Below are 26,396 nucleotides of genomic sequence, written 5' to 3' on the forward strand. Positions count from 1 at the left end.
TTGCTTTTTGAGCTGAAGCTCTCGCTCCTGAAATCAACGGCCACACGACGTTGGAGATATGGAGCTTTCTAAACTGAAACATAAAGACCGCCGCATGTTCATCAACATTCATGCTCTTGTTTAAAACATACGCTGCTACAAAAACCCTCTCTAACTCAAAGACTGCTGTGTCAAAGTATTGATTACCTAGGTTTCTCTTGGTGGGCTTTCTTTCGAGAGGGACCCCGGTACGTGAAAAATGTGTTGTGAAGAAAAGTTGAAGTGAGCTAAAGCAAAGAAGGGAATGTCTGCACGCTGAACCCGCAGAGCGCGCTTGTCTGTCTCGAGTTCATTCGTTGCACAAAGCGACCCTGGCTCGTGATGTCTTGCATCAATGCGCTCAGGTTCTTTTTTTCTGTGTTTAGCTCGTACCTCGCCTGCCAGCCTCGCAAGCACGCGGCGCTGGACTCTTTTTTTGTCGCATGCTGGGCAGTTACATTTTGCATAAACTTTTGGCAACCAGTTGGCGACGGAGCGGAGAGGCATGGTTTCGGTTTCAATCGAACAGCCGTTTCGCTCGCGCGACGAAGCACGTGCACCAGCAAGCCTGCCGGAGTTGCCCTCACGTGCATGCGAACCAACGATGCGAACATAATTGCACGACAGAGGCACCAGCCGGGACGCTTGCAATTCATTGTTTTACATTTAATTATTTTTGACAAAAATCTGGCACGTTGGCAGTCAGTAAAATGGTGTCAAGCGGTTTTTCGGAATTGCTTGGCAACGCCTACAGCACTGTACACTTGTGGGATGTCGCAATGTCTCTTTGGAGACATTCAAATTGGACATTCATTACTTCCCTAAGCTAAAGCAAAGCTTGCTTCAGCCTTGCAGAATGTCTCGAAAAGCAAAAAGAAATGTGTCATGTCATTGGCATTTCAGTTACATCTTGAAAGACTCCCAGGTGTCCGAACTTGACCATGATTGGTTTATTTCAGCGAGCAAGATTATCTTTACGTGTCCAGCATTTAAAACAAATATTTTTATTTTTATTAGAATATTAAAAGCTACTTTTGCTGCTCCAAAACATGTAAACATTTCGGCGGAACTCCGCCTGGTTAGGTAAGTAATAAGAAAAAGTACAACGTAGACTCTAACCAATTTCTTCAATGTGCCCGACGTTTCGAAGCCAGCTCGGCTCCTTGTTCACGGGTGACTGTATATGGGCCCAAGGGTAGCAACCTGTCGTCGTTTTCTTCTCTTCTCTCCTAGCTTTGTTTTCTTCTTCTGTTCCTGTGTGTGGCGCATTTTAGCCCGTGTATATAGCTGCTTGGAAGCGTTCCGGTGGATCGGTTCAGGTTGTTGCTTGTATTTTGTATGTGCCAAGATTCTATTAAGAGCCGCTTTCTCCAGTTTCTTTCTGTGTCGAGGATGGAGCTGCTGTCAAAGCCAATGGCGTGGCCGGTCTTCTGAGCATGTTCCGCCAGCGCGCTGCCTTGGATGTCATTCTTCTTAACATCATACTTATGCCTACGCAGACGTTCGGGAAAGTTCTTCGTTTCCCCCACATAAGAGGCGTCGCATTCGGCACAAGGAATTTGGTAAATCAGGCCTTGAGCTTTTTCTTTTGGTGGACGATCCTTTGGAAGAGGAAGAAAATGGCCCAGAGTTGAGACAGGTTTATGCGTAACTGCAATGCCGTACGGTCTCAAAACGCGGGCAAGGACCTCGCTCGTGCCATGGAGGTACGGGACACACATGCGGCTGGAGGTGTTTTTGTTCTTGGATGTAGGAGGGTGACGAAGTTGTTTGTATATTTTGTTGACAAATCTCGTAGGGTAGTTGTTTTTCCGAAGGTCTCGCTTTATAATATCGACTTCCATCTTAAGTGACTTCTTTGTTGAGCAGACCGTGAGGGCGCGTCGAAAGAGCGTCGACACTACAGAGGATTTGTGAGCCGTAGGGTGGTCTGACGAGAAGTTTAGGTAGCGACCGGTATGCGTTGCTTTCCTGTATACTTGGAAGGATAAATGGTTCCCTGTTTTTTCCACTGCCACATCCAGAAATGGAAGGCACCCGTTAGACTCTTGTTCAACCGTGAATTGAATGTCTGGATGGATGGAATTGAGATGAATGTGAAAGCGATCGACTTCGCTGGACTTGGCAACACAGAAGCAATCATCCACGTAACGTAGAAACAGAGTCGGTGTGGGAGAAAATGTGCTTAAGGCTTTTTGCTCGATGGCTTCCATTGTGAGGTTGGCGACAGTGACGGACACCGCGGCACCCATGGCTGTGCCACTACTTTGCTTGTAGTAGCGACCAGCGAAAGAAAAGTAGGTATTTGTCAGACACAGCTCTAGTAGCCGACATATCTCATTCACCGAGAGGTGTGTTCTTTCAGGTAGAGTCGTGTCGGCCTTGAGTGCCGTTCTGACAACCGACACCGCGAGTCGAATGGGAATGCTCGTGAAGAGAGATACCACATCAAATGAAACAAGGCACTCGTCGTCGTTCAATTGCAGGTCCGAAGCGAGTTCGATGAAGTGGGCAGTGTTCTCGACATGTGTGTTGGTCTTCCCCATGAGCGGAAGAAACAGACGATGGAGATAGTTTGACAGCGCTCGTAATGGCGACGTTGTAAAGTCAACTATGGGACGAAGCGGAATGCCACACTTGTGTATTTTTGGTAAGCCGTAGAACGCAGGAGTCGATCCGTTTCGGCAGATAAGACTAAGGTAGAGAGCCCGAAACTCCGGATATTTGTTGAAGACGGCGTAAAGCGCTTTGTTTAAGATTCCTTGAATTTTTGATGTCGGGTCTTTCGGTAGCATCATGTACGCTTTGGTGTTCAGAAGTGCGTGCACCTTCTCCTTATAGTCTGTACGGTCCATCACCACTGTGACATTCCCTTTGTCAGCTGGTGTTCAAAATACAAGCAACAACCTGAACCGATCCACCGGAACGCTTCCAAGCAGCTATATACACGGGCTAAAATGCGCCACACACAGGAACAGAAGAAGAAAACAAAGCTAGGAGAGAAGAGAAGAAAACGACGACAGGTTGCTACCCTTGGGCCCATATACAGTCACCCGTGAACAAGGAGCCGAGCTGGCTTCGAAACGTCGGGCACATTGAAGAAATTGGTTAGAGTCTACGTTGTACTTTTTCTTGCTCCAAAACACTGTTTTGGCTGCTCCAAAGGCCTCTTTTTCTGCTCCAAAACACTGTTTTGGCTGCTCCGAAAGGTGCTCCAAAACGGCTTAGGCCAATCACATCACTGGATTCTAACAGCTAGAGACACACGCGTGCTGGGCTGTAAAGATCGCACGCTGGGCTGTGGCTTTATAAATATTGGAATGGTGTATACACCATTCCAAGCTAGGGTGCCTTCTTGTGCACTTTGCTAAGGGTGATGACATTGTAGTTATCGATGCCGACAGCACGCGCATTCGAGAAAAATACAAATAGCCGGTTACAAACTGCCGCCGTAGCACTGTCAATGCAAGATATCGTGCCGGTCGGGAGACGCGCGAACAAAAAAGAAATAAAAGCGTCAGGAAGAAAATGGTCAGATGTCATCACCCAAAGAAAAGCGCACATCAAGGCACCCTGTTCCAAGCAACAGCCCAGCGTGTACTGCTCCGCAACCCGGCATGCGCGTGTGCGTCGCCCGAGAAAGCAAAGAAAATATGGCGCCATTCGCACAAACTTTCTATATGACACCTTCCAGAGGCTTTCTTTTAAAGATAACTAATGAAGAGCTTCTGTCAGGTGCCATCTTGAAAGCTGGGAGCAGAGTCAGCTACAAGGCGTCCCCGAAGTTCCTGCCGAGGAACCGGGCATCTTAATTGCAAGTTTTTAATATCTTCTTCCCTTTTTAATTTTTCAAAAAAGTGGTAACGCTCGGTCCATTTAGTTTGGTCGAATTTCCAGGCTTTTTAAGCGACAATATTTTCTTCCTTCATGGCCACATTTGTTTGCATGCATGTACACTCTCTTTTTAGAGCTCTTACAGGGTTGACGTTCTTGGGTGTGTGGAACTGCAGAAAATTATTTATAGACATTTATGAACTTCGTGTAATTTTTTTTTTAATTCTTAAAAATATTATGAATGTGATTTAAAATCATTACAGGCAAAACGCGTAATTATGTTGAGAGATCTTCACTTTCTGAAGGCAGCTTTCTTGAGGGATATGAAAAACGCACAGAAATAAACAGTAGTCATTGCATATATCTCCCTAAGGACCGATGTAAAAGGAGCACACATCATCTTCAGACACCTAATAGCACTCTGTAGAGGAACGATTAATTATCTTGAGTCTGCTTCCTGGTTCTTCCTTTAATGGGATCATAATGACTGCATGCATGTCAGCCTGCTCCATGCATGATCGTTGGATCTTCGCCGAAAACGTAAAAAAGGTCGCAAAGTGTCGCGAAGTGAAACTAAACTGGAAGCAAGTAACGATGCGCAGCAACTAAGCCGGGCAGTCGCCAGTCGATGCTCGCCAACAACAGGCAAGATAGGCAAGAACTCGTGTGGTCGGTCCGCCTAGGAACGACGAATAAAAGCTTCGGCGCAATATTTTGAATCCTGATGAGATTCGCAATTCGTTGAAAATTTCAAGATGGCAGGTTCGGAACAATGATACTTATCGAACTTTTCAAGAAACAAGATCGAAAGTTCGTAAATCGCGAATTTCAGCAGGTCGAAAGATCGAAACAATCGAATATAAGAAGTTGGGAAGTTCGAAATGATACAATTTATAAACGCCATTGTTCGACAAAGCGAAACTTCTCGAACCTGTCGAACCCTCTGGTTCGACCTTCGAACCTTAGGGTCGAAAAAGTTCGCGGCATCTCGAATTTAAACCAGGCCAGTTTCACTATGATTTAGATCAAATCTCCCCCTAAAAAATAATTAGGAAAATAGTTTTTATTTGCCATTTGTCTATCGTTTTATGCTTTCCACGTGCACTGGTTTCATACCAAAAATTAAAAAAAAAAATATTCAAGAAAGATTCATATCGTGCAGAACACGAGTAGAAAGCAGTTCTTTTCTGAGCAACTCGAACATTGAGCTTTCTTTCTACCTTCCATTTTGTTTGTCAGTTACGTAATGTCCTATTGCAAGTAAATCAGAACGCGAAAAAAGGAAAACCTAGAAAAAGCAATGTCTTATTGCAAGCAACTTAGAACGTGAAAAAATATATTAAAAATAGCAATTTTTCTTCTATACTCGGCGAAAACTGTACTTTAAATTAGGAGCAATTCTTTCTTCCGCATTGTCACCAATGATCAGACGAATTGATCAACCAATCTGCCATGTTTAGAAATACATTTAGTTATATCGAGTAACTATTTTCTATCTAGGTATTCAAATAAAATTAATGTGATTTAAACCAAATAAATCTGAATGACATAGCCTGAATAAGCATTTCTACAAAAAGAAAAAAAAAAGTGGGGGGGGGGGGGGCAAGTTATATCCGCTTCTTTTTATCCCTTCGTTTTTTTTATTTTTATTTATTTATTTATTTTTTTTTTTTTTTTTTTTGCGATCGACGGCGGGGAGAGGACACGAAGTGATTGTATGCCTCCTCGAGAAGCCCGAGGCGGTAAGTGCACAGACAAGAATTAACAATGTCCTTCTCGGTTATAGTGACTACGACCATTTTCATAATGACAAACACGAGACAACGCCTCCGTCAACCCTAAAATCTACTAAAAGAGATCTGATAATATGTGAAGGTGTTATTGCCACAAGCATGCATGCTCGTTCGCTGCGGCACACTTATCATCTTCTCACGAGGGTAGAAAGGTGGGCGAGTTGGTGATTCATAATGATTAAAGAGCGCGACAGGACAACCGACACAGAAGGAGACAGACAAAGCGCTGTGTCTGTGTCCGTTGTCCTGTCGCGCCTTTTTAATCTTTATCATCTTCTTTTACAAAACAGGATTTTTTTTTTTTTGTTTCTTTCATCTAATTTAACCCTGTTTTAAAAGCTACTTAATTTTTTGTAGTCCAACTTCTAGGGTTGGCCCACTTTATTTGTGAATTCCAGCCAGGTTATCAGCATCTAAGTCACCCTTTTTGTGAGTCAGCTTTTTGCCAGCACTTCGAAAATGGTAATAGCCTTTTTTTCTTCTTCTTCCTGTACTGACCCCAGCAGGACGCATCTTACCTCAAGCAGATATTTTTACAAATAAATCATAACGGTGGCTGACGTAGACTTCATATTCTGGCTTGAGGAGAGAGTGAAACTCGTTAGTGTGGCCATAGCGGGGATTACTTAGTACTCTGCCATTCGCTGCCCTTGGCATCAGCGGACGTCTGTCTGGAGAACACCGGAGTAAACTGCAGTCGGTTCACGCTTCGTCCATTTTTGAATAGCACCAAGAAAGGTACACAAGGCAAACGTGCCTTTCCATTTCCTTGTTTTAACCGCCGTCCTAATTAATTGTTGTTATAAGTGACTTTTTTTTTTATTACTTATATTTATTTACTGGAAACTTTTTTTTATTCACCAACGTCTCAACCGAGGCTCGACCTCTTCAGAACCAAAGGAAGAATAATATCGAGTCAAACCTTATTTATTATTTGTCACCTTACTGTTACAACTTTCAGCGATAGTGGTACCGCGGTGTGAGAATCGCGCTCCCTAGCTCCTGGATGATTGACCTTATAATAAAAGGGCTTGCCTGCACCTTCCTGGCGTGAAAAAATAACCTAAGGCTCTAATACTGCTCGCAACTAGAATTATTCACGCGTCGCAGACCCAGCCTCGCACCGCTGTTCTACGACGACCATCCAGATGACAGCCATTTTGATAGGGTCGTGAAAGTTGCGCTGGCAATATATGCCAGTATAGTAAGATGGGCATGATTATTATTTTAGTTTCAGTTAGATGTATGATAACTTGTACAGATTCGCGATTTCGACAAAGGAGATTTTTAGTAGATCGTCCCGATGAGTCCGATAACGATATCAGATACTCCGCCGCCGCCTTTGCGCATTCATCATATCGTTATCGGGGGTATCGGAGGTATCGGAACGATCTACTAAAACTCTCAAATATCAGGCAACGGCTGCAACGAGGAAGCTTTGCTCTATTTTCGGGGTAAATAGTACTTCCATTACTTCGCTGAAAAATCTCAATGCAGAGCACAAAGCATTCGTGAGGCACAATACGGCACTCCCACGCAGTTCAAAGGGTTTTCAGCGTAGCGGTCGACATATCGAGTAAGAAATAACGCAAAATGTCTGACGAGACTTTCGAGTCAGCTGTTGCTCAAAATACTCGAGGTCATTAAATGGAGCAGGTTGCAACAATAAGAACTTGAATAACCCTTTTCCCTTTGTTTCTTACTTGAGGGCAATAATGTTGAAAGTAACGGATTACTTTTTGGGGTAACGGTCAGTTACTTTTATGGGAGGGTAATTGTAATTGTAAAAAATTACAATTTAGCTCTTGAGGAATTGTAAATTTAATTCCTTACTATTTTTCAGTAACGTGTACAAGTCTGCTTAGTATGATCAATAAATGTTTCACGACTCGAAGTGTGCTGCAGATATCAGGAAACAATACCTCTGCCCACCCGCATATACAAACAAATTAATAAAAGTGCATACAAAAACTCTTGAAAAACTAATGGCAGAAACGGAAGCTTGGCGACAAATGCAAGGATGAACCCATTAATAGAAAAAAAAGCCCCACCCATGTCTACACCTGTTGGAGGCATGCCACATTTATTGAAACTTCAAACACATAGACAATTTCAAAGGTCAGGCAGAAATACCTTTATTGCACAATAGCAAAAATAATGCCGAGATTCAAGGAAACCACACTTGATACACCGAGTCCCAAAGAGACTAATATTATATTCACTGCTTGTTTACAGAATTTCATATATAAAAGGAAAACAAAACAATTCCAGTGCAACAAAGAGACTCCCTAATAAGATATTTAAATATCTAAACCCTGTGACAAGAAAAAAAAAATCGAGAAAGATGCCTGTATAAGGCATTTGTGCGCAGCCAGGTAACAAAAGATAATGTGTGTGTAAAATGACTGTGCCTCAATAAGGCAATTTGAAGCAGGGCCGACAAATTCATTCCCCTGTTGTGGAATGTCACAGAAGGCCTGATGGGCACAAGGCAAGATGTGGTACAGAACTTCAGATCACTTTAGGCACCAGGATTCTTCTTCATCAGAGAAATATCCGAGTCCACCATCTCCTTGACTAGATCCTAAAAGGTAAGACAATACCACCACTGTGAAATGAGAGTTTAAAATCCAACCAAGCACAAGCTACGGTAAGCAAGTGCTACCAACAAAAGAACAGAGAAACACTACCTCTGCAGACCTGCATTTGAGCATGAAACTATCACGTTCATTAATGTTCAATTTATCCATGCTCTAATACTTCTCGATTCCAATCTCAATGCAGTTATTGAGAAATATTCTCTACAAAGCAAGATTGATAGCCTTTGTGCAAACAACACCAACAGAAATCACAGTGGTGCCAAGAGTGAGGTAGAACAATGTGTTGTGGCAATGACAGAGAGCCCTCAAAACGATTGCTATTGGCAATAGCTGTGATGACCAAATCATGTTCAGCCATTTGAAATCCAGAGTGGAATATCTTTCCCCAAGGCATGGAGGAGGCATGGGGATGGATCTATGCAGCAAGAGTTTAACTGTCTACATATTAGCAAGCATGAAGTATGCCAGCTTCATATGAGAAGGTTCAGCACTTACATATTTTTAAAATATCTGAACCACTGCACACCTAATTTCTTTAGCAAGAGAAATTCCTGACAGTGATGAAACCACACAATAAAAAGTCATGCTTCGGACCATGACTCATACTTTCAAAAAGGTAGAGAGAGATGTTTCATAAAGTCGCTATGCTTGAAAAATCCTGCTGTTAAGAGGAGTTGTCTCTCACATAAAGTCTGAACAAAAAAAAAAAAAAAAAAAAAAAAATGAAAAGAGCAACCTGTGATGTTGGACATCAAACCTTGTTTCCGGGAGCTAGTTAAAGTGACAACATCAAAGAAAATGATTTCTTCAAAGTTGAAGGACTTCTATGAAACATGCAGTCTTAGAGTCACAGTCAGGGTGTCTACCAAAATTATGTATTCCAATTACCTGATTTTTCCAGGTTTTTCTTGAGTATTATATCAAAATTCCCTGACCGACCCCTAATGGGAGAGGAAGTGTCCGAAGTGCAAGTTTTATCTGAAAACACTGGTATATATGAAGGCCAAAGGGGTGGTGGCCAAGCACTGGATTATCTTACCAGTCTATTTATATATATTTTTGCTAAATACAGTCACCAACCGATTATGCAGACTTCGCTAGGACCGAAAAAACGTCCGAATTATTGAGCAGTCCGAAAAATCAGCACATGGAAAAACTTGCCTTCATTACTCCCAAGTGGGCTTAAAAAAGCCGTAAATAGTGCCTTGTTTCAGGTTACGCCTGCGTGCCTTGTTTTAGGTTACGCCTCGGTTTCCGTTCGGCAACTTTCTGTTACCTTGAGAATTGCTGCCTTCTTTTCTAGCATTATGGTCGAGTAGCAGAACAACAGATGGGGCCATGACGTCCAAGGCAGCGTTGTCCGAACGAGATCAGAGGCGCAAATCCACAGGCGAAAAATGGGGACGCGAAGGAACGAAAAACAAAGCAAAATGATAATAATGATGATGATGATGACGTGCAGCTAAATGGAAAAAAAAAAGGGCTAGCATAGCGTCACCAAGCGGTAGGACGCAGGAGTGCTCAAGTAGCGCTGCCAAACGAAGCCAATCCATTGGCAGCCAACACAGAATTCAAAATGGACGCTTCTTGATGGTGTTTTCCGCTGATCGCTCGCTACAATTTTGTCCGAATAATCAAACTTTCGGACTTCAAGCTGTCCGAAACATTAGTCATGATTATACACTATTTCTATGGGGTAAGTCATGGTTCCGCCTTTAGGTCCGAAATATTGAACAAATCCAAATTATCAGTCTGTAAAAACGGTCGGCGACTGTAAATGTCTTGTTTTAAATAAGCCACAGAGCTGTGTTTTAAAGGAGCTGTGCAACGAATTTAACATTGAAAGAATTGGCATCTTCTACTTTTGACATTGTTCATCTTGTCACAAAGGACAGAAAACACACCTCCTTCCTTCTAAATGTTACGATTCCGCCGTGTAATTGCGGGGCAAAAATTACAATATTCCCCGACCTGCAGCCACAAGCGGCGGCCATGAGAACCACACGGCATGACATCAATGGGGGTCTTGTAGAAAGATAGGAAGTGTGCGAATACCTGCTCGATAAAGGGTAACTTTTCTATAAATCCTGTTCCAACATAAATATAAATATGTCAAAAACCTGGTATCATCGACACGTTTTTATACGGAGTTTTAGTGGCGCCATCTATCCTAGGTCCACAAAACCGTCAGCTCTATCTGCTACCATGAACAGCCGCCATAAGCCGGAGGGGAGCAGAGCCGGACGGGTATGGCCGGACCCGGATGAGACTTCCCTCCTTTCACCATATAGTTTGCGCTGCGCCTGCCAGCACGTGGTCACGCAGTCGCAAGCGGATGAGTTCTCGCTGCTCACCGATGGCTCTAGAGAGAGAGCTTGACCGGAACCCCGCGCGACCCCCTTGACGTCACAGCGCGCGTGACTCGGAAGATGGTGAAGGAGTTGAGAAGTGCCGAAAACCTCAATCTTTGTTCATTTTTAAAATAAAAACTAGGACATGCAGGCAAAAGCGGCTTTTTGTTCTTTACTTCAGAAAGGTCGAGACACCAACTCCCATATTATTTAAGCAAAGCACTGAAACTGTTGCACAGCTCCTTTAAAAGGCAACTCCGCTTCATCTTTGATACTGCGAAAAATATGCAGCCCTCTTCAGTATCGTCTAGGAAAACCACATGTCAAATATTACTATCTAATTCCATCTATATATTTAATAAACTGGCCAGAAAACTTTCAAATGAGCCAAGTTGCCGAAATCTACTAACCCTAGCATGCGACGTGAGGCACAATCAACAGCGCACTCAATACCACGGAGTTGGAGCAGCCAACACTGAGCCACTACGTCAGAGTCATGCCTACATCATTCTGACGTTTTGTTTTTACTTCTCAAAGCGAAATTGATTGATGACGTCATGAGTTTCTCCTACCGATGTTGGCTTAACGGTGTCCACGTGATCACCGTAACACGGATGCGCTAGTTTGCGCTGCCCTGCATGCTCCTCAAAGCTGGGAGCAATCTGTTTCATCTCACTGCTGTTGGTAGTTTGAGAACGACGTTTTGTTTACGATACGAGCGCGGGCCACATCTCCGATGCCTTGCTGCGATGCCTGGAGAAAGATTCATGTTGTGTTTCTGCCTGCTCGAACTACCAGTTGACCAGCTCGGGAGTTGTTTTTCACAAGTTTCCACATGACAGTGCGCATCTTAATGTATGGACAACATCTTGTGCTGGTGAACTTCTGAAAACTGTTATCGCCAAATCGCAGGACAATGATCTGCTCTGATTGATTACGCTCATGATACTAATTTGCTGTTACCAGCTAAATATATAAATGTGCGTGAAAATATCAGTTGTGCAGTGAAACCAAATGAATGTGCACTGGAGCATACTTATCACGGCATTCATAATTTCCACTGACTATTTTGCTATTGACAACAAACATGTGGTCTGCCGTACAGCTTTATACAGGTACACAATTCAGGCTACTAAAGCAGGAGACACATGCACGATTAGACGACCACCGTGTCAGTCGTACTAAGCGCCGGCTGTTTCTCAGTGTACGAATATATATGCATACCTGCTAACCTGTGGACTTTCGAATTCATAACATCCTCCCATGGCCACGGGGGGGGGGGGTAACTATGAGGCAGGCACTTTTCAGCATTAATGACGGTTTATTTTGCCGTTGAATTTTTTGTTGCCGGTTTCGACTGCATTAGAAAGTTCTCGGAATCAAAGATAGTTTCTTTTTTCAAAGATTTTGCTGCTGCCGATTTTGCCTGCTTTAGAAAGTTCTCGGAGTACACTTGTTCAAAGCACACCCCATTCTGATGCCCCTTCACCATGAGCAGATTTCCGAGGGTCTTGTCGGAAACTGAGGAGCGGAACTACGTTCGGGTCTTATTTACAGAGCTGAACAGTCTTTCACATTCAGCGTTGCTGTGGGAAACTGTCAAAATCCCCAGCATGAGCGCTGCAATCCTGTGGAACCTGAGCGTTCTGTCCACACTTCGAATTTCTTCTACCTGCACCCAATGTATGTCGCTCCTTCGTTCGTTCAATATATCCAACGAAAGGTTATTATATCTTTGCAGGTTAGCAAACTCAACTGGGAGTTTGTCCATTGCCTCATCCTTTGACTCGTTGCTCTGCTGAGGCAGCAGTGCAGGGAATGCCGTAACAAAATGCCGTATGCTGCTGAATGATGAAGTCTCCAATGACTGCAGTTGTTCAACTTCAGCCATCTTGAGGTCGACGTTTTCCAAAGGAAACTTGTTGCAGATGTAATTGCATACCATCGCTTAGTACAAACATACAGCAGAAAAAAACTGCTCTCTCTCATTTGGACTGCTCCGCCTGACTGTTCCCCACGAAACTGGCTGAAACAGCGCGGTCAAACCAACGTGTGCCGCCGAACACACGACCAAAGGCTTTGGGTTTTTGATAGAAACCACGACATTGCCGTGGACGGTACCTATCGCCCTCTTGTGGCGGTGCAAGATACCACCAGCAGCGGTGTTTTTTAGCATTTTTTCGTAAAATTCGGAGCAAGATTCGTAAAATCGTAAAATCAGTTATAATTAGTTGTCCGTGTTTTCGGAGTTTATTTTTCGTCAAAATCGGAGGGTGTTTTTCGGAGCTTATTTTTTGCCGAAGATTCAGAGTTTATATTTGTTTGATTGCCGATTTTCCGAAATTCGGAGTTTAATTTCACAATGCTTCCTATTGAAAATAAATATGTAAATAATAACCGTATGTAAACGTAAGCCAGATAAAGAATAAAACGCGCTTGTATCGATTAAAATTTCTTCAGATGAATTTGACGTTCGTGCCATTGCCATTGGCACTATTAATTTGTGCCACGACAAAAGTCGTACACAAGTGTGGCTTCGGTAAACGTCGATACCTTAAGATAAATAAACTTCCAGAGGTAGCCGCAAGGAAGCTTCGTAGTCATCCCATCAATCTATCTCGCTGCCGCGCGAGGTGGAGTGGTTAAGGATGTAATAGATAGTTTCAACTGTCCCTTTTCTCTATTTAATACAATCTCAATGGTCCACAGCTTTCACTGTTACCCCCAGAAACATACCCTTTCCTTTCTCTAAATCCCATGGCCCAAACTGGAAACCAAAAGAGTGGCTTTTGTCGTGACCCGAATGTACAATGACCTGTTGCCCTGAATCAACCTCGACGAGACAAGCGGCAAGACCCCTTTTGACAACGGTCCGAGATTTGAAATATAATTATGGTGCCATTTTCCCGGGAACATTGACTCCGTGCTAAACTAATTGTAAAAAAAAATAAAAAAATATTTACTTTTTTTTTTTTTTTTTTTTGCTGTTGGGGGGGGGGGGGGGGGGGTGGCATAGGCACATAAACATTCGGAGTTTATCGGGTAAATCCGAATTGACCAAAATTTTACCGGCGGGTGTTTTTCGGATTTATCCGAAAACACGGAGCCCTAGTTATAATTCATACATTTTTTGGAAGATTCAGAAGAGTCGGCAGGTATGTACATGCCTCACGCCTGTAGAAACAAGACGCGAAGACTCGGCTATTTTCGGGCCAATAAATGTGAACTTGGAGGTTTATGCGCCAGACCTACGAAGGGCATCTGGTATGCCTTAGCGGAGGTCAGATTATGAATTTGGACCACCTGGGGATCTTGTGGTGTGTAACTGAGATCTCAGTTACACAGAAGCGGGCAAATTGCTGCGAAGGCAGCAATAAGCCTGTGTCAAAATGTGGGCACCTCCGTCGAGATTTCAACCCGGCAACCGGGGATGAGCAGGTTGAGCTATATTCCGGGACATTTTGTAGCATTTAAAAAAAAATAGGAGTGCGGTGCGCAGCTTTAATCGGCGCTGAAAACCTGCAAGTGCACGGACGCACACAACCGGCTTCATTGCCAAAAAAGTTCTCCCCGTGTTACAAGCTCACGATGTATCAATAATGACTTTCTTCGCGCGGTGTCCACGTAATATGGATGGTCCCTTCCTGCCAAAAGTTTTGCTGTTGCCAAACTTTCAGTGACACATTCTTGCGGCGTGTAGGGGAACGATAATTTGTCACGTCATGTCACACAGCAGAGCTTCGTGGGCTGTGCGATGGTTGTTGTAACTAAGCTCTATCATCAATGCTATCGTGAGGACAAGCAAATGCAGTACGGTGTTGACTCTGCTACGACTCGACCCAAGCTTCGTCAAATGTGCGCGCCGCTCTGTTTCATGGTTGATCACTTCCGCAAGAATGCACTTGCAACCATTACGAGAGCAGCTTGGCTTAGGTTGACTTAGCCTAACCGCTTGGCAGCAGAAGAAAATTGGCTGGGTGAGTTGGACGCAATTCTAGACTCGCGGAGCTGCGAATTGGAGGTGCGTTCATTACGGGAGGGGAAAAAAAACAGTCCAAATATTAGTACCCGTTGCGAGGGGTGCGTTCATTATGCGAGTAAGTACGGTAAGTCGACGTACGTCTATTTTATTCACTCGTCGTTGCTGCTAATTTCCTTATCACTGTACGTGAGCATTGCGTTCGTACTGTCACTGTTACTGGACAAGCAACACTTGAGGAATGTACAGGACACACATGAGCATGGCATAAGCTTTCACGCATTCGTGATCCATTGTGCGACTTGCGAGATCGACGTCCGCTTGACGGTTCCCACCGGCGTTAGCTTCTTGTTCTCGGCGGGTCACTCCTACTCCCTCCACACATGATCCTTGAAGGGCTTGTTGATACGTCATACATCGAGGGGCTGCAGTCGGGAAGTCATACCCCCCCCCCCCTCCGTATTGCAATGAGGTTGCTCTTGACCTCCCTGATGGTGTTTATGACCTCGTCGGTCAAATGTCCCCGAAAGCAACCAGAACGAGCATGGACCACTTCGCTAATCTCGCACCTGGACGACTGTCCCACACGACATGAATCTAGTTGCTCATAACGGCACTGTCCATCCATCCCTTCTCACTACAACTCATGTGCGTGCGGGGTGGAAAGTTCTCATTCTTCGGCATGGCCTTTTTCTTAAAGATAAGGTAGGGCGGCAGTTTGTGTCCGTATGCTGTGCACACCAGCATTGCCGTCACTCGAGCTTTTTTGTTGCCCGTGGTACGGAGCCGCACCTCTTTCGTACCGTGAACGCCCACGGCATAGTTCGACGGCACGTCCAAAAGGTTGGCGTTTTGTCGGCAATACCAATCGTGGAGTTGCGGTGCGTTCGTAGGTGGATCACGGGCCACTAGAAAGCTATCGGCTTCTCTTCGTAGTCTGCTGGGAGCTTCCGGCAAATTGAAGTTTGCTGGCAAAGTGAAAAACCCGCACGACGTGCAAACTTCTGCACCATTGAGTGACTGGCCTTAAAAAAAAAACTGCGAGAGAGACAAGCCCCTCGTGCTAGCTAGCTTCCTTGCTTTCAGATGAATGGTCACCATATTCACAGGCAAGAATTGACCCCGATGATCCTGCACGAACATTGCGAACTCGACTGACGAAAATAATCCCTGGAGAAGGGGAACAAGAGGAACAAAGGACAAACACAAATCTCCAAACACAGCTAGGTGACTGGTGCGCGACCAAAAAAATCCGCCTGGTCCGGGTATCGAACCCGGGACCTCTCCATTACAGGTGGAGCGCTCTACCAATTGAGCTAACCAGGGGTTAGACATCAGTAAAGCAAACTGGTTTTATCAGCCGCCACCAGTCTAACACCAACAAGGGTGAAGCTTGCAATTTAACGTTATGATTATACAGTCTAAGGTCATTATAACAGACCTGGTTACAACAGACATTTGGATATAACATACTGATTTGTGAAGTTCGGTTGGTTTTCCTCTATGCACCATGGACTCAACTTCATATATGCATACAACATACTCCTTTTACAACAGACCAAAATCTTAGTCAAAACCAAGGTCTGTTATAACGAGATTCGACTGTAATGCAATTAAATGCAAAGGTGCAAGCGAGCTGGACAAGAATGACGAAAATAATCCCTGGAGAAGGGGAACAAGAGGGACAAAGGACAAACACAAATCTCCAAACACAGCTAGGTGACTGGTGCGTGACCGAAAAAATCCGCCTGGTCCGGGTATCAAACCTGGGACCTCTCCATTACATTGCGAACTCCTTCGCCAGATCAGGGTAGCGACCACGCTTTGGTCCATAGAGGGCCCTTCACTTAGGCAGCTTGGAAAATCTGTGCACGGCTTTTGCACCATCCCCGGATTGTGGACTTGTCCACACCGAGACACCGCGCCGCACTCGAGTTACCGACGTCTTTGAATACGAGGAAAGGCTTTTTCTTAAAAGATGCCGCAATTCGGTCGTTTCCATTGTTAGGTGGCGCAGAATGCAAACGCAAGAATGATTCTCAGACAGGCAGTAAAAAGTGGTTTAACACGTCCGTTAACAAGGACGTTGGAGATCGGTTGGGCAATATCGAGGCTTTGCAATGGCTCTGCGGCTCTGCTCCTTTGCTTGCCCTCGTCCTTGTGTCACTCCTCACCTCACTGCTCTTTTCAAAAGTGTTTAATCTAGCAACAACAAGCATGCATGGCTGTGGTGTGGCTTTGCCCCATTGCTCAGGCGTTCGGTGGTCAAGCTCAATTTCGAATATAACCCAAAGTGCGTTTTGAAGCGCATAACTTCGACAAAAGACCCCAAAAAGCTTGGGTTAAATTTGTCTAAATGCGGTACTTTCATTGCTCAAAGAAGAGGCAAATACCTGGAAACTTATCCTTCTCTCCCAGCCCAGCTTCTCCTTAGCCTTTGAGGCATCACCAAGCAGGAAGTCCTAAAGGAAAAAGTGTAAACACATCAGACAAATGTGACATCAAAACCATATTCCTCTTTCCATTACCCGGAAAGAGCACATTTCTGGCATGCAAAGAAGGCAGAGAAGAAGAAAGTGAGGAAAGGGAAAACGGCACGCTGCTAGGCACAGCGTCCCACACATTTGACACAAAATCTGCGTGCCTCCGGTTCTGAATATTGAAGCAAGCTTTTAACCACTTGGCCACTAATCACAAGTGCCACTCGTGCAGTCTGTTATGAACCATAAAGTCCATCCAGGAGTCTGGCTCATGTTTCGGTTTTGGAGCTTGTTTTGTGCGCTCGTCGGCAGGTGGCAGTGCAAGCACTATTGCTCTAGAGCAGCGGTCTCCAAATTTGGGCCCGCGAAGGCGTTCTGACCGGCCGTGGATGGCCGCGGGCTTTCCGGTGATGCCCAACCCTGCTACCAATGCAAAAAATAAGAGCTCCTAAAAAAATTGGCACCGCAACATGCACCAAAAGCGCAAACAAAGATATTACACATATGAATACTTGAAAGGATAAAACATCAAGGACGGGGACAGAAACAAAGATACAAAAGAAGCGAAGATATCAGAAAGAATGACAGAAAACTGTAGGGTTGTGCAAATATTCAAATTTTTGAATATTAGTTTTGAGTAATACGTTATTAGATATTTGCATTCAGATGAATTCTGATATTCACATTTTTCAAAGTGTTGACTGCAGCGACTTAGCCCCATTGAGTGCACTTCTTACCCAAAGAGTTATTATAGTGTACACTAGAGGTTCAACTGGTGCTAGTGTCTATGGGACTTCCAGTTTTAAATTGAAGCAGACAGCAACCAGTCCACTTCTGCAGCACACCTGTGCATTCCTATGGGAAAACGCGCCTGAATTTTGTCTCTTCACCGGAGAATAACAGAAATTACCTTTGTTACTTGGGTTGTAGCAAATAGTAGGTAACTTCATTAACATTATAAAAGTGAAGTTACTTTAGCTACAGTATTCTTCCAATCAGTGAGCGATGTTTAACATTCACTATTCCAGGTCCAGTCCTATGTTCCACAGAAAGTGTGCAAAGACAATCGGCGAATTTTAGCAAAAATAGCAGCCGAAAAGAATGTAGGACTTGCTCAAGGAGCGCCAACATCCCGATGACGCTAATATTGTCACGAATGACAAAGGATGAGGCGACGAATAACTGAGTAAACTGAACAATTAATGGGGCGAACTCGTGCCCAAAACAAAATAGAGAAAGACTAGCGTCGCAGGTGCCGATGCCGGTGGAACAGCACGATCGAGCGCTGGAGCGAGACTGACCCCGGCTTGCCACACGGGTTTCTGGAACATTCGGCCTAGAACGTTCAACGCAAAGAATATTCGTACCTCGATCAGACGAGAAAGTTCTCGAATTTGCGAGAACGCCATTTAGAAAGAATAAATAAAAGAACATTCCGCTCACTGGAATCGAACCCATATCCTCCGCGCGACAGCCAAGTGCGGTAACCATTTGGACATGCACGCGCTTGCTCAGCGACGCGTGTGGCAATCTTGATAACCTGCTATATTTGTATGCCACTAAAATGACCACTAAGAAGGTAAAAAGAGGAAGAAGAAGTGCTTTTTATTATCGGGCTGAAATCATCTGGCAGCAAGAGTTTTCTGGCTTTTCCCCATTTTAAAAGTTTTTGAGCATGCAGACGTTAGTTTTGAACGCTAGAACTTAAGTTTTCACCCATATATGAGCAGCAGAGTGAATAAAACAAATGTAATTTATTACAAATCGCCCTCATTACTTGGCTTTACTTTATTTTGATCGTCGACATGCACAGGTAGGTACTGATCCAGAGTTAGTGCGTAGTTCTTGATATCTCCTTCATTTTAGAAATGCTCTTCATTGCTTCGAAGTCATTTTAGCATTGTTTTTAATGCCATGAATTTGAAAGAAAAACGCCGTAACCGACCATTATTTCCTTCTGCATGACCAAGAAATGTTTCAAGCTATCTAGTAGTAAGTACAAATTATTCCAGTTATTTGCTCTTGTAATCAAGCGCAGGGAGAAAATGCACTCACTTTTTACCATAGAAATGCATTAGAGGAAGTCAATTTTAGACTGGTTGCTGTCTGCTTCAATTTGAAACCGCACACTAGCACTAGTTGTACCTCTAGTGTACATTATAATAACTACGTTTTTACCGAGCACCGGTGCACTCCGGAGAAGAAACACCCACGGAACTCACTTTTGCAAGTGTTGCTTCTCTGCAAAGCACCGGTGCTCGGTAAGAAGCGCGATCCACGGGGCTAACGTGCTGCAATCGATACTTCGAGAAGTACAAATATTGCAGTCACATTCTTAAAGGGAAAGCCCACTTTCAAAGAGGGATGGTGCACGCACGTGTGCAGTGTGTGTAAAAAGGAACGGGAACTTTGTGAATGTTGATATCTACACTACAGTGAAATTTAAAAAAACTGTGGCTATTATGTGGTATATGTTAGGCAGAGATGTCCTGACAACCTACGTTCATCATTCAGAATTCTTATTTTCTCAAACTCTCGATTTAATAAAGGATATTTCAATATAGCAAGGCTTGTAAATCCCCTCAATTAGGCATAACTGGGCAACTCAATAGCTTTAATTTTACGTTAAATGCATTGTTTACTTGCCATTCCAATGTAGGCAATGGACTTTCTGAGGGCACAGTCCATAATATAGCTAGGTTAAAATGAACTTAGCTTAGATATGGACAAGTGGAAGTTAAGGAACAACTTTTAAGAGGTCAGATGGGTTTTCATTCAGGCATGGTGCAGTAGTGAAAAGCTTGAAGAAACTATTCAATTCGAAATTCCGGCAAACTGAGGTTCGGCCAAACCACTTTTCGCTTCCAACTCGAAATCTACTATTTGCACATGTCTAGAGTACTGCACCAAAGCGCCGGTTCTCTCGCCGTATTTATTGTACATTGCCATCACAAGGATTACTATTCACAATTCCTTGCTTCATGTCTGCATAACTATGAAAATATTCCTTTGCATTCTCATGTATAATGTGAGTAGTGATCTGATCTGATCTACCATTTTCATTAGTCTTCTGCCCGGTGTGAATACGCCAGAGGTCTCATGCGCTTTGATTTATGTCTGGCAAGATCACCATTATTTTGTAATGTCCAGTAAAATCTTATACCTAAAAATAAATTACACATATTTGTCCACCTTGCATTTCTTTCTGAATGCTCTAGTAGAAATTTTTGTATTTAAATGCTTGTTTAGGTTCATTTATTTAGCATTTCCTCGTTTATACTGTCTTTTATAATTTCCGGTCCTCAAGCCTGCATGGGTCCCCAATCCGGACCCCCTAGCCGAAACGTTTGGAGACCCCCACTCTAGAGTAACTGTATATGCTCTGCCTGCAGAGCAGAGTACCGCAATGCTGCTCCCAGGGCGGCCATGTTGGATCCAAGGCTGCACTGCGGGAAGCGACCGTCTTTTTAGCAGGAGACACAAAGGTGCGGCTGGCGCGGCCCGTGAGGCGGCATGCTGCCGTGGGCGGAGCAGAAAACGTAGTGTGGTGACGCGCTGTGCGTGCGCCGTTGTCCAATTATTCGTCTCCAGTTTCCCGCTATGTCCTCGGTAGAATGCGGCAGACGAAAATGCTATCCCTTCGCTTTCGGTTTGTGAGCAAGCCATAGCTACGCCTTCTCGTCTGGTCCATGGTGCCCGGATGTGCCGGTCGCATATCGCGTATCGCCCAGCGAGCGCTGCAGACGCAAGCAACACGTTCATTCTTTGTGTCGTCTGCTTCCCATACTTCGGAGACAGATACTTTAAAACGGTGCTCACATTATAAAAGAATGCAATTACACTGTACCCAGTGGCTACACATAATGTTCAATGGTCAAGGAACCTTCCAGTTTGTTCATTTTAGTGTAGAATGTATATCTTGTTAGCGGCGATGAAAGGAAAATATATGCGATAATCTGGCTCTGCAAGCAGAGCCTATACAGTTACTTGATAATGCTCCGCCACATCAAGTTATTTTATTGTTTGTTTCGAATTTTCATAAAAAAACTGTCTCACAAAAAAAAAAAAAAAAAAAAAAAAGGTAAAACAGTTGACATATGCAAGCGTGGGGAAGTGCTACACGGCCTCAATCAAAAGTCTACTTCAGCTGATGAAGGAATAGAAACATTGATTTGAAAGGGACACTGCGAAGACTGACCATAGACCTCAACAACTCGAGATTTAATGAAGCCCCCTTTAAAAGAAAGATTCAAAATGGCAAGAGTAAAAAAATGCTTATAACTGAACTTACCACTTCTGCTGGGCGGAAGTACTTGGGGTTTACTTTAACTCGAACAACTCCAGAGTCCTTCTCCTTTCCCACTTCTTCCAGACCACTACCTTCCCACCTGAAAATCAGAACTCATGTAAACTGAGTTTGCAAAACACTTTTATTTGAAATAAATAAATTATTTAATAATCCTTTCGTTGTTTGGTCAGACGGTATTCCACTTCCGAGTAAATCTTCATCAGAAAACAATGACTGTTAGCCTTCATTTAGATTTTAATCTAACTACTACAATTTGTTATTAAAGGAGCACCGACACATCAAAATCATATTTTTTTAAATTATACGAAACGATTGAAAACGATGCCGGGACATTACTCTCAAAATTCGAAACTTGGGAATCCAGTATTTGTGAAGCAAAAAGACAATTTCCAAATGCCGAATTTGAAGTTCCCATGCGATCCGTGCCAGTGCAGTGACGTCAAATTTTGTGGTCTCCTGCGAGACGACTTTCTTTCGGACCTCCGCCCCACGCTACGAAGCAAAGCGCCGTTGCCACCGCGACCCGAAGCGAGGAGGAGGTGAGGAGCGGGATAGAAGTTCGCAGGCGCGGGAAAAAAACAGTTTCTTCCCCGACTCACCAATCATTCTCTGCTCAAGCGCCGCCAAGTTTTCCGAGGGAGGATACAAATCCAGGAAGCAACATCACACCGGACTCCGATTTTTGGTATTTCAAAAAGAGGGGCTGTAGTGCGTTCGCAATTGTGTTAAAAAACATGTTTTACGATTGCCGCTATTAAATGATATAGAAATGTCGCCTACAAAGCTTCTAAATTTCATGATTTTTGACGTCACCAATCAAAAGAAGCAAGGAGGAGCAGTGGGAGAGAAAAGCGGCAAAAATAAAAAGGAGCGCGGCGCGCAAAAAATTTTTTTTCGCGATGCGTTTTTTTTTTTTTTTGTCTATGACTATAACTTGCATCGCTTTAGACAATAAAAAAAAATATGATCTTTGGGGTGTCAGTGCCCCTTTAAGCCCGCCAAAGTGACACCATTAACAGCAGATGTGTTGGATCTCGTTCTATTAACTCATTCTGAGCTTGCAGCACCCCATATTGCATCTTCCAGGTCAATAATTCTATATTACACTCTTATGGAAAAGCAGCAGTGCCAAAACCATCAACATACATAATGCAAATCCGAGATAATATTAGTGAATACAAAACTGGCAATAATATTGGCAGGGTGTTACACTGGACTCTTATAATGCATAACAGCCCATTATGGAAGTTTTGCACCTTGCTCATACTCAATGCAAAGTAGTTCTTATGAGGTTTGATTGTTGGAGGAAGAAGAGTTTACGTATTGATAAGATAACATATATCTACCGTAGAATACCGTGCATCCGCCCATTCCACATTAAGCACCCATTACCAAATTTGTAAGATCTGAGAAAATACGACAGTACATTTATATGTAAAATTGATGACTAGACAAGCAACCATAACCCATTTTTTTGCTATTATCTCCAAAGTTTGAGTGGGCACTTGCCCAGTATTTTACGCTAATCTAAAAAGCACCTACCCTACATATATCTTAATCATCTACATAGTAATGCTCCTTGAGGAGCCAGACTTCTTTTTACTACGGTTCTAGAAGTGAAAGCGAGTATTAGTAAATACATTAAACAATGATATGTCTTTAAAGGGGCTGGGACATGAAACCTAATTGGGTAGATTATTCTTGAAATGAAAAGCCCATAGGTTACTTCGTATATACGCCAAGTTTTGCGATTTTCAGAGCTCTAGAAAGTGCAACAATCAATTTAGGAATGTTGATCATTTTCGTCTTGCGACCAGGCAACACTGCTCAAGTTAGTCACACCATGGTGCCCACAAACTGCGTGATCATATTTAGTTGAATGCTCTCTCATTCTAGGTGCCCCATGCTCACCCAAACTCGCCTCGCCACGGCACGATAGCACACTCTCACGCGACTTGGCTACTCCTGCGTATACTCTTGCTCTTGTCCCCTTGACCTCTGATCTTCCACCCTGCATGCATGTGCGCGAACGTTGCACGCGACGGCGAATTCGTCCAAGAAGATCTCGTCGTCGTCGCTGGAGCTGGTCGCGAGCCGGTCGAAGTCAAAATGACCAGCTTCTAACATTTTTTGACAACATCACTCCCATCGCTGCTGCGATCAGTGTCGAAGAGTCCAACGAAGTGAGTGATTCCGTTGATGTCACCGTATAGGAACCGCGTGCCCGGAACGCAGAAGCTAAACGTGGAAGCTGAAGTGCGAGACGCCGAGAGTGCCAAGTCTGTGAGTGCGTGTAAGGGGACGCCGTGCCGCGCATTGGGCGGATGACATTGCCGACCCAACAAACATGGCAGCATTTTCGAATGGGGTGGATCCGAGCATCCCGCGTTTAAATCGATTTATCCACGAAAACTATTGTGCCATTTTCAAAACAAATTTAGCAGATTATAGGAACAAACTGTATGCAGCAAATGAGTGGGTGACACGGTAGAGCAATGTGCACCAACGCACACACAGCAAATGAGGCAGGAGCCATGCACCACGAGCAGCGGACTTGTGACACAAGCTCCGATGGAACACATCTAGCTGCAATCCAGGCTCTGCTCGCCTACCTCAGATATTATCTCGAACTGGCCTTTTTCCAAATATTTCTCTAAGATATGTAAATAACAAGTGCATCAGCAAAGAACGCCTCTTGGTATGTTGACTACAACACAATGGGCTCTAGCAGTATAGTTAGCTCATATTTTATTTTTGGCATGTCCTAACCCCTTTAAATGGTGGTGAATAAAACCACGTCAGATAAGTTGCAGTTGACTGTGCTGTACAAACTGCCGATGGAACAAAATGGCTGGCACAGAACCAAAAGTATGCACAATACTGTCAAATAATATTTTTAGAGAGAAACTGAAGTGGTTTTGCACCTAATAAAAATCTCTTGATGGTTGTTCCTTTGGTACCCAGAATCACAAACAATATATTAATTATCTTGGAAGTTTCATCCACAGATTAGGCAGAAAAATGTCCCGAAAACAGTGCGGAAAGTGCATCATCAACAGTTTGAGTACTGGAAAGGCCGATATGTGCATAATTCATGTATCAGCACCTGCAAAGCGGTGCTGCAGGCGGCATGAATGCAGCAGATGACACCAGCCAGCCAAACTCGTACCAGTTTTTCAGCCACAGCAAAGAATTCTGGTGCCAACACTACAGCTTGCTGCTATTTTTCTATTTGTTTTGTAGTTGACGACATTCATAACACACGCAATTTTCACATTTCAACTTTTAGGATAGAACTGTATCTGAACCCCAACGTGAGCTCAGCCTTTCAAAATCCTCTTCAGCTTTTCCCTAAACGGGACCTATGCTTCCTGACCATCATTAGATTTCCTTGTTTTCTTTTCCGGCAAAGAGCAATAGCAAATTCAAAATGAAAGAGGGTTAATGGCCTTGCTCACACGATCGTTCGACCTATGTGCTTGAAAGCCACTTCGACAAACTCTCTGACGCTGTGATATTCGCCAGTGGCGATGACAAAATCTTCTGGTTGGCTCTGTTGCAGCATCAACCACATGGCCTGAAAAACGGATAATATTGAGATAAGTATGCACAAAAGCGGAATACTGTAATGGCTTAAAGCCAATGCCAAATGTCAATGATAAAGCAAAGTTTTATTCTATCAGTAGCCATTGTGTTTACATCCAACTGGAGTGAATTAAGTTTGGATCCAATTATCTGTACTGCATTATACAAGAATGTTACATCAGATTAGCTGGCATGTCTATATTGTGCTAATGAAAAAGTGGCTAGAATGTGGCAGCAGCGTCATGTCAGCATGACAAGGAGCAATATCAACTAATCCACAGACTTCCTGGGTCACCTTACGTGGTAAAGCACCCACCCGAGACATGGCGAGTGACAAGAGAAGGAGCATGTAGGAGAAAAAGAGATATACGAAAAGCAATTTGGAGAGCAAGTCGTCTGCTTCTTGCGCAGGAGTTGCGGTGATGTCAGAACGACGCCGCGCTCCGATTGGATTTAATGGAAAGGATAGTGGGTAAACCTCAGTGCTGGATGCCTTGAGCTCTACCCACTTTTTTTCTCAATCAGCCAATAAGAGCTTAACGTGCTGGTAGCATTGCAACCCCTGTGTAAGAAGCAGATGAACTTGCGCTCCGCATAGAAAAAAGCTTGACCAAGGAACCCAGGTTGCTCCACGGGCACTTTTCACAGATGACAGTTCCTTCCCTCTTTATGCCTTGGTGCTGTCAATGTGCTATTTTGTAATCACAGACTTTGACAGCTTTAGAATGACAATGCCATCTTTTATGGTGTTCTGCCCCAGCATGACTCTGGTACCTTTTGTAGTGTACATGCACGCTCAAACCATGCAATACCTAAACGCCATTCAAGGCAAAACCTTATACTGGAGTCAAGAGGTCTGAAAGAGCTTCCCACCATCTGTTGACTATGGAATAAAATATTTTTTTCCTGAAACATTGTCAGAAGACCAGCATGAGCAGGTGTGCATCAAATATAAGTGGGATCATAACAAGTACTAATATAGTGTTGCTCACATTAGAATCATGAAATCAATGTGCATAAAGATATCCTTATCTGGCCATCTTACAATGAAGCTAAGTGAAGAAATGTTTTACGCATCTTTTCTAATCTCGTAAGTAAAGCGTGCTATCAGGCTGGTCCAGAAAATAATTTGCCCAAAATCCAAGCTAGGACTGGGCGACTACTGAACACAACTAAGGCCAATAAATTGCATAGTGACAAAAACAGTGCTTGGTCTATGACTAAGAATGTTGGTAATTTATTCGACTAAATCGCAAAGTAAAGCTTTCCTATAGTCCCATTGTATTATACAGGATGTTTGATTTTAATTCGAAAAGATTTTTTAAAACTAGGGGGCGAGAGTTAGACGAGCTCTGTCTTCACCCTCTATTTATCAGGCTCGGCAGACATTAGACTAGGGGATAATCGTCATGAAAAGATGACCAATTGAAATTTCTTGATTCACTTT

At 43.7% G+C, this 26,396-nt stretch overlaps 1 protein-coding gene across 2 annotated transcripts in view; it reads right to left on the minus strand.

Moving 5' to 3' along the window:
* Positions 1 to 7,764: 7,764 nt before the first annotated feature.
* The window catches only part of LOC115326793 (GDP-mannose 4,6 dehydratase), a 32,599-nt gene continuing 13,967 nt past the window's right edge, over positions 7,765 to 26,396 (minus strand). For both annotated transcript variants that reach the window (XM_029987731.4, XM_029987732.4), the window contains exons 7-10: positions 24,823 to 24,941; positions 21,347 to 21,443; positions 16,969 to 17,037; positions 7,765 to 8,229 (exon numbers count right to left, since the gene is read on the minus strand). In XM_029987731.4, coding sequence (XP_029843591.1) covers positions 8,167 to 8,229; positions 16,969 to 17,037; positions 21,347 to 21,443; positions 24,823 to 24,941 — 348 coding nt within the window. In that variant the 3' untranslated portion in view covers positions 7,765 to 8,166. The remainder of the gene's footprint in view (positions 8,230 to 16,968; positions 17,038 to 21,346; positions 21,444 to 24,822; positions 24,942 to 26,396) is intronic.

Source organism: Ixodes scapularis, unplaced genomic scaffold (genome assembly GCF_016920785.2).
Source record: "Ixodes scapularis isolate PalLabHiFi unplaced genomic scaffold, ASM1692078v2 PGA_scaffold9__187_contigs__length_104089568, whole genome shotgun sequence".
Classification (NCBI taxonomy): Eukaryota; Metazoa; Arthropoda; class Arachnida; order Ixodida; family Ixodidae; genus Ixodes; species Ixodes scapularis.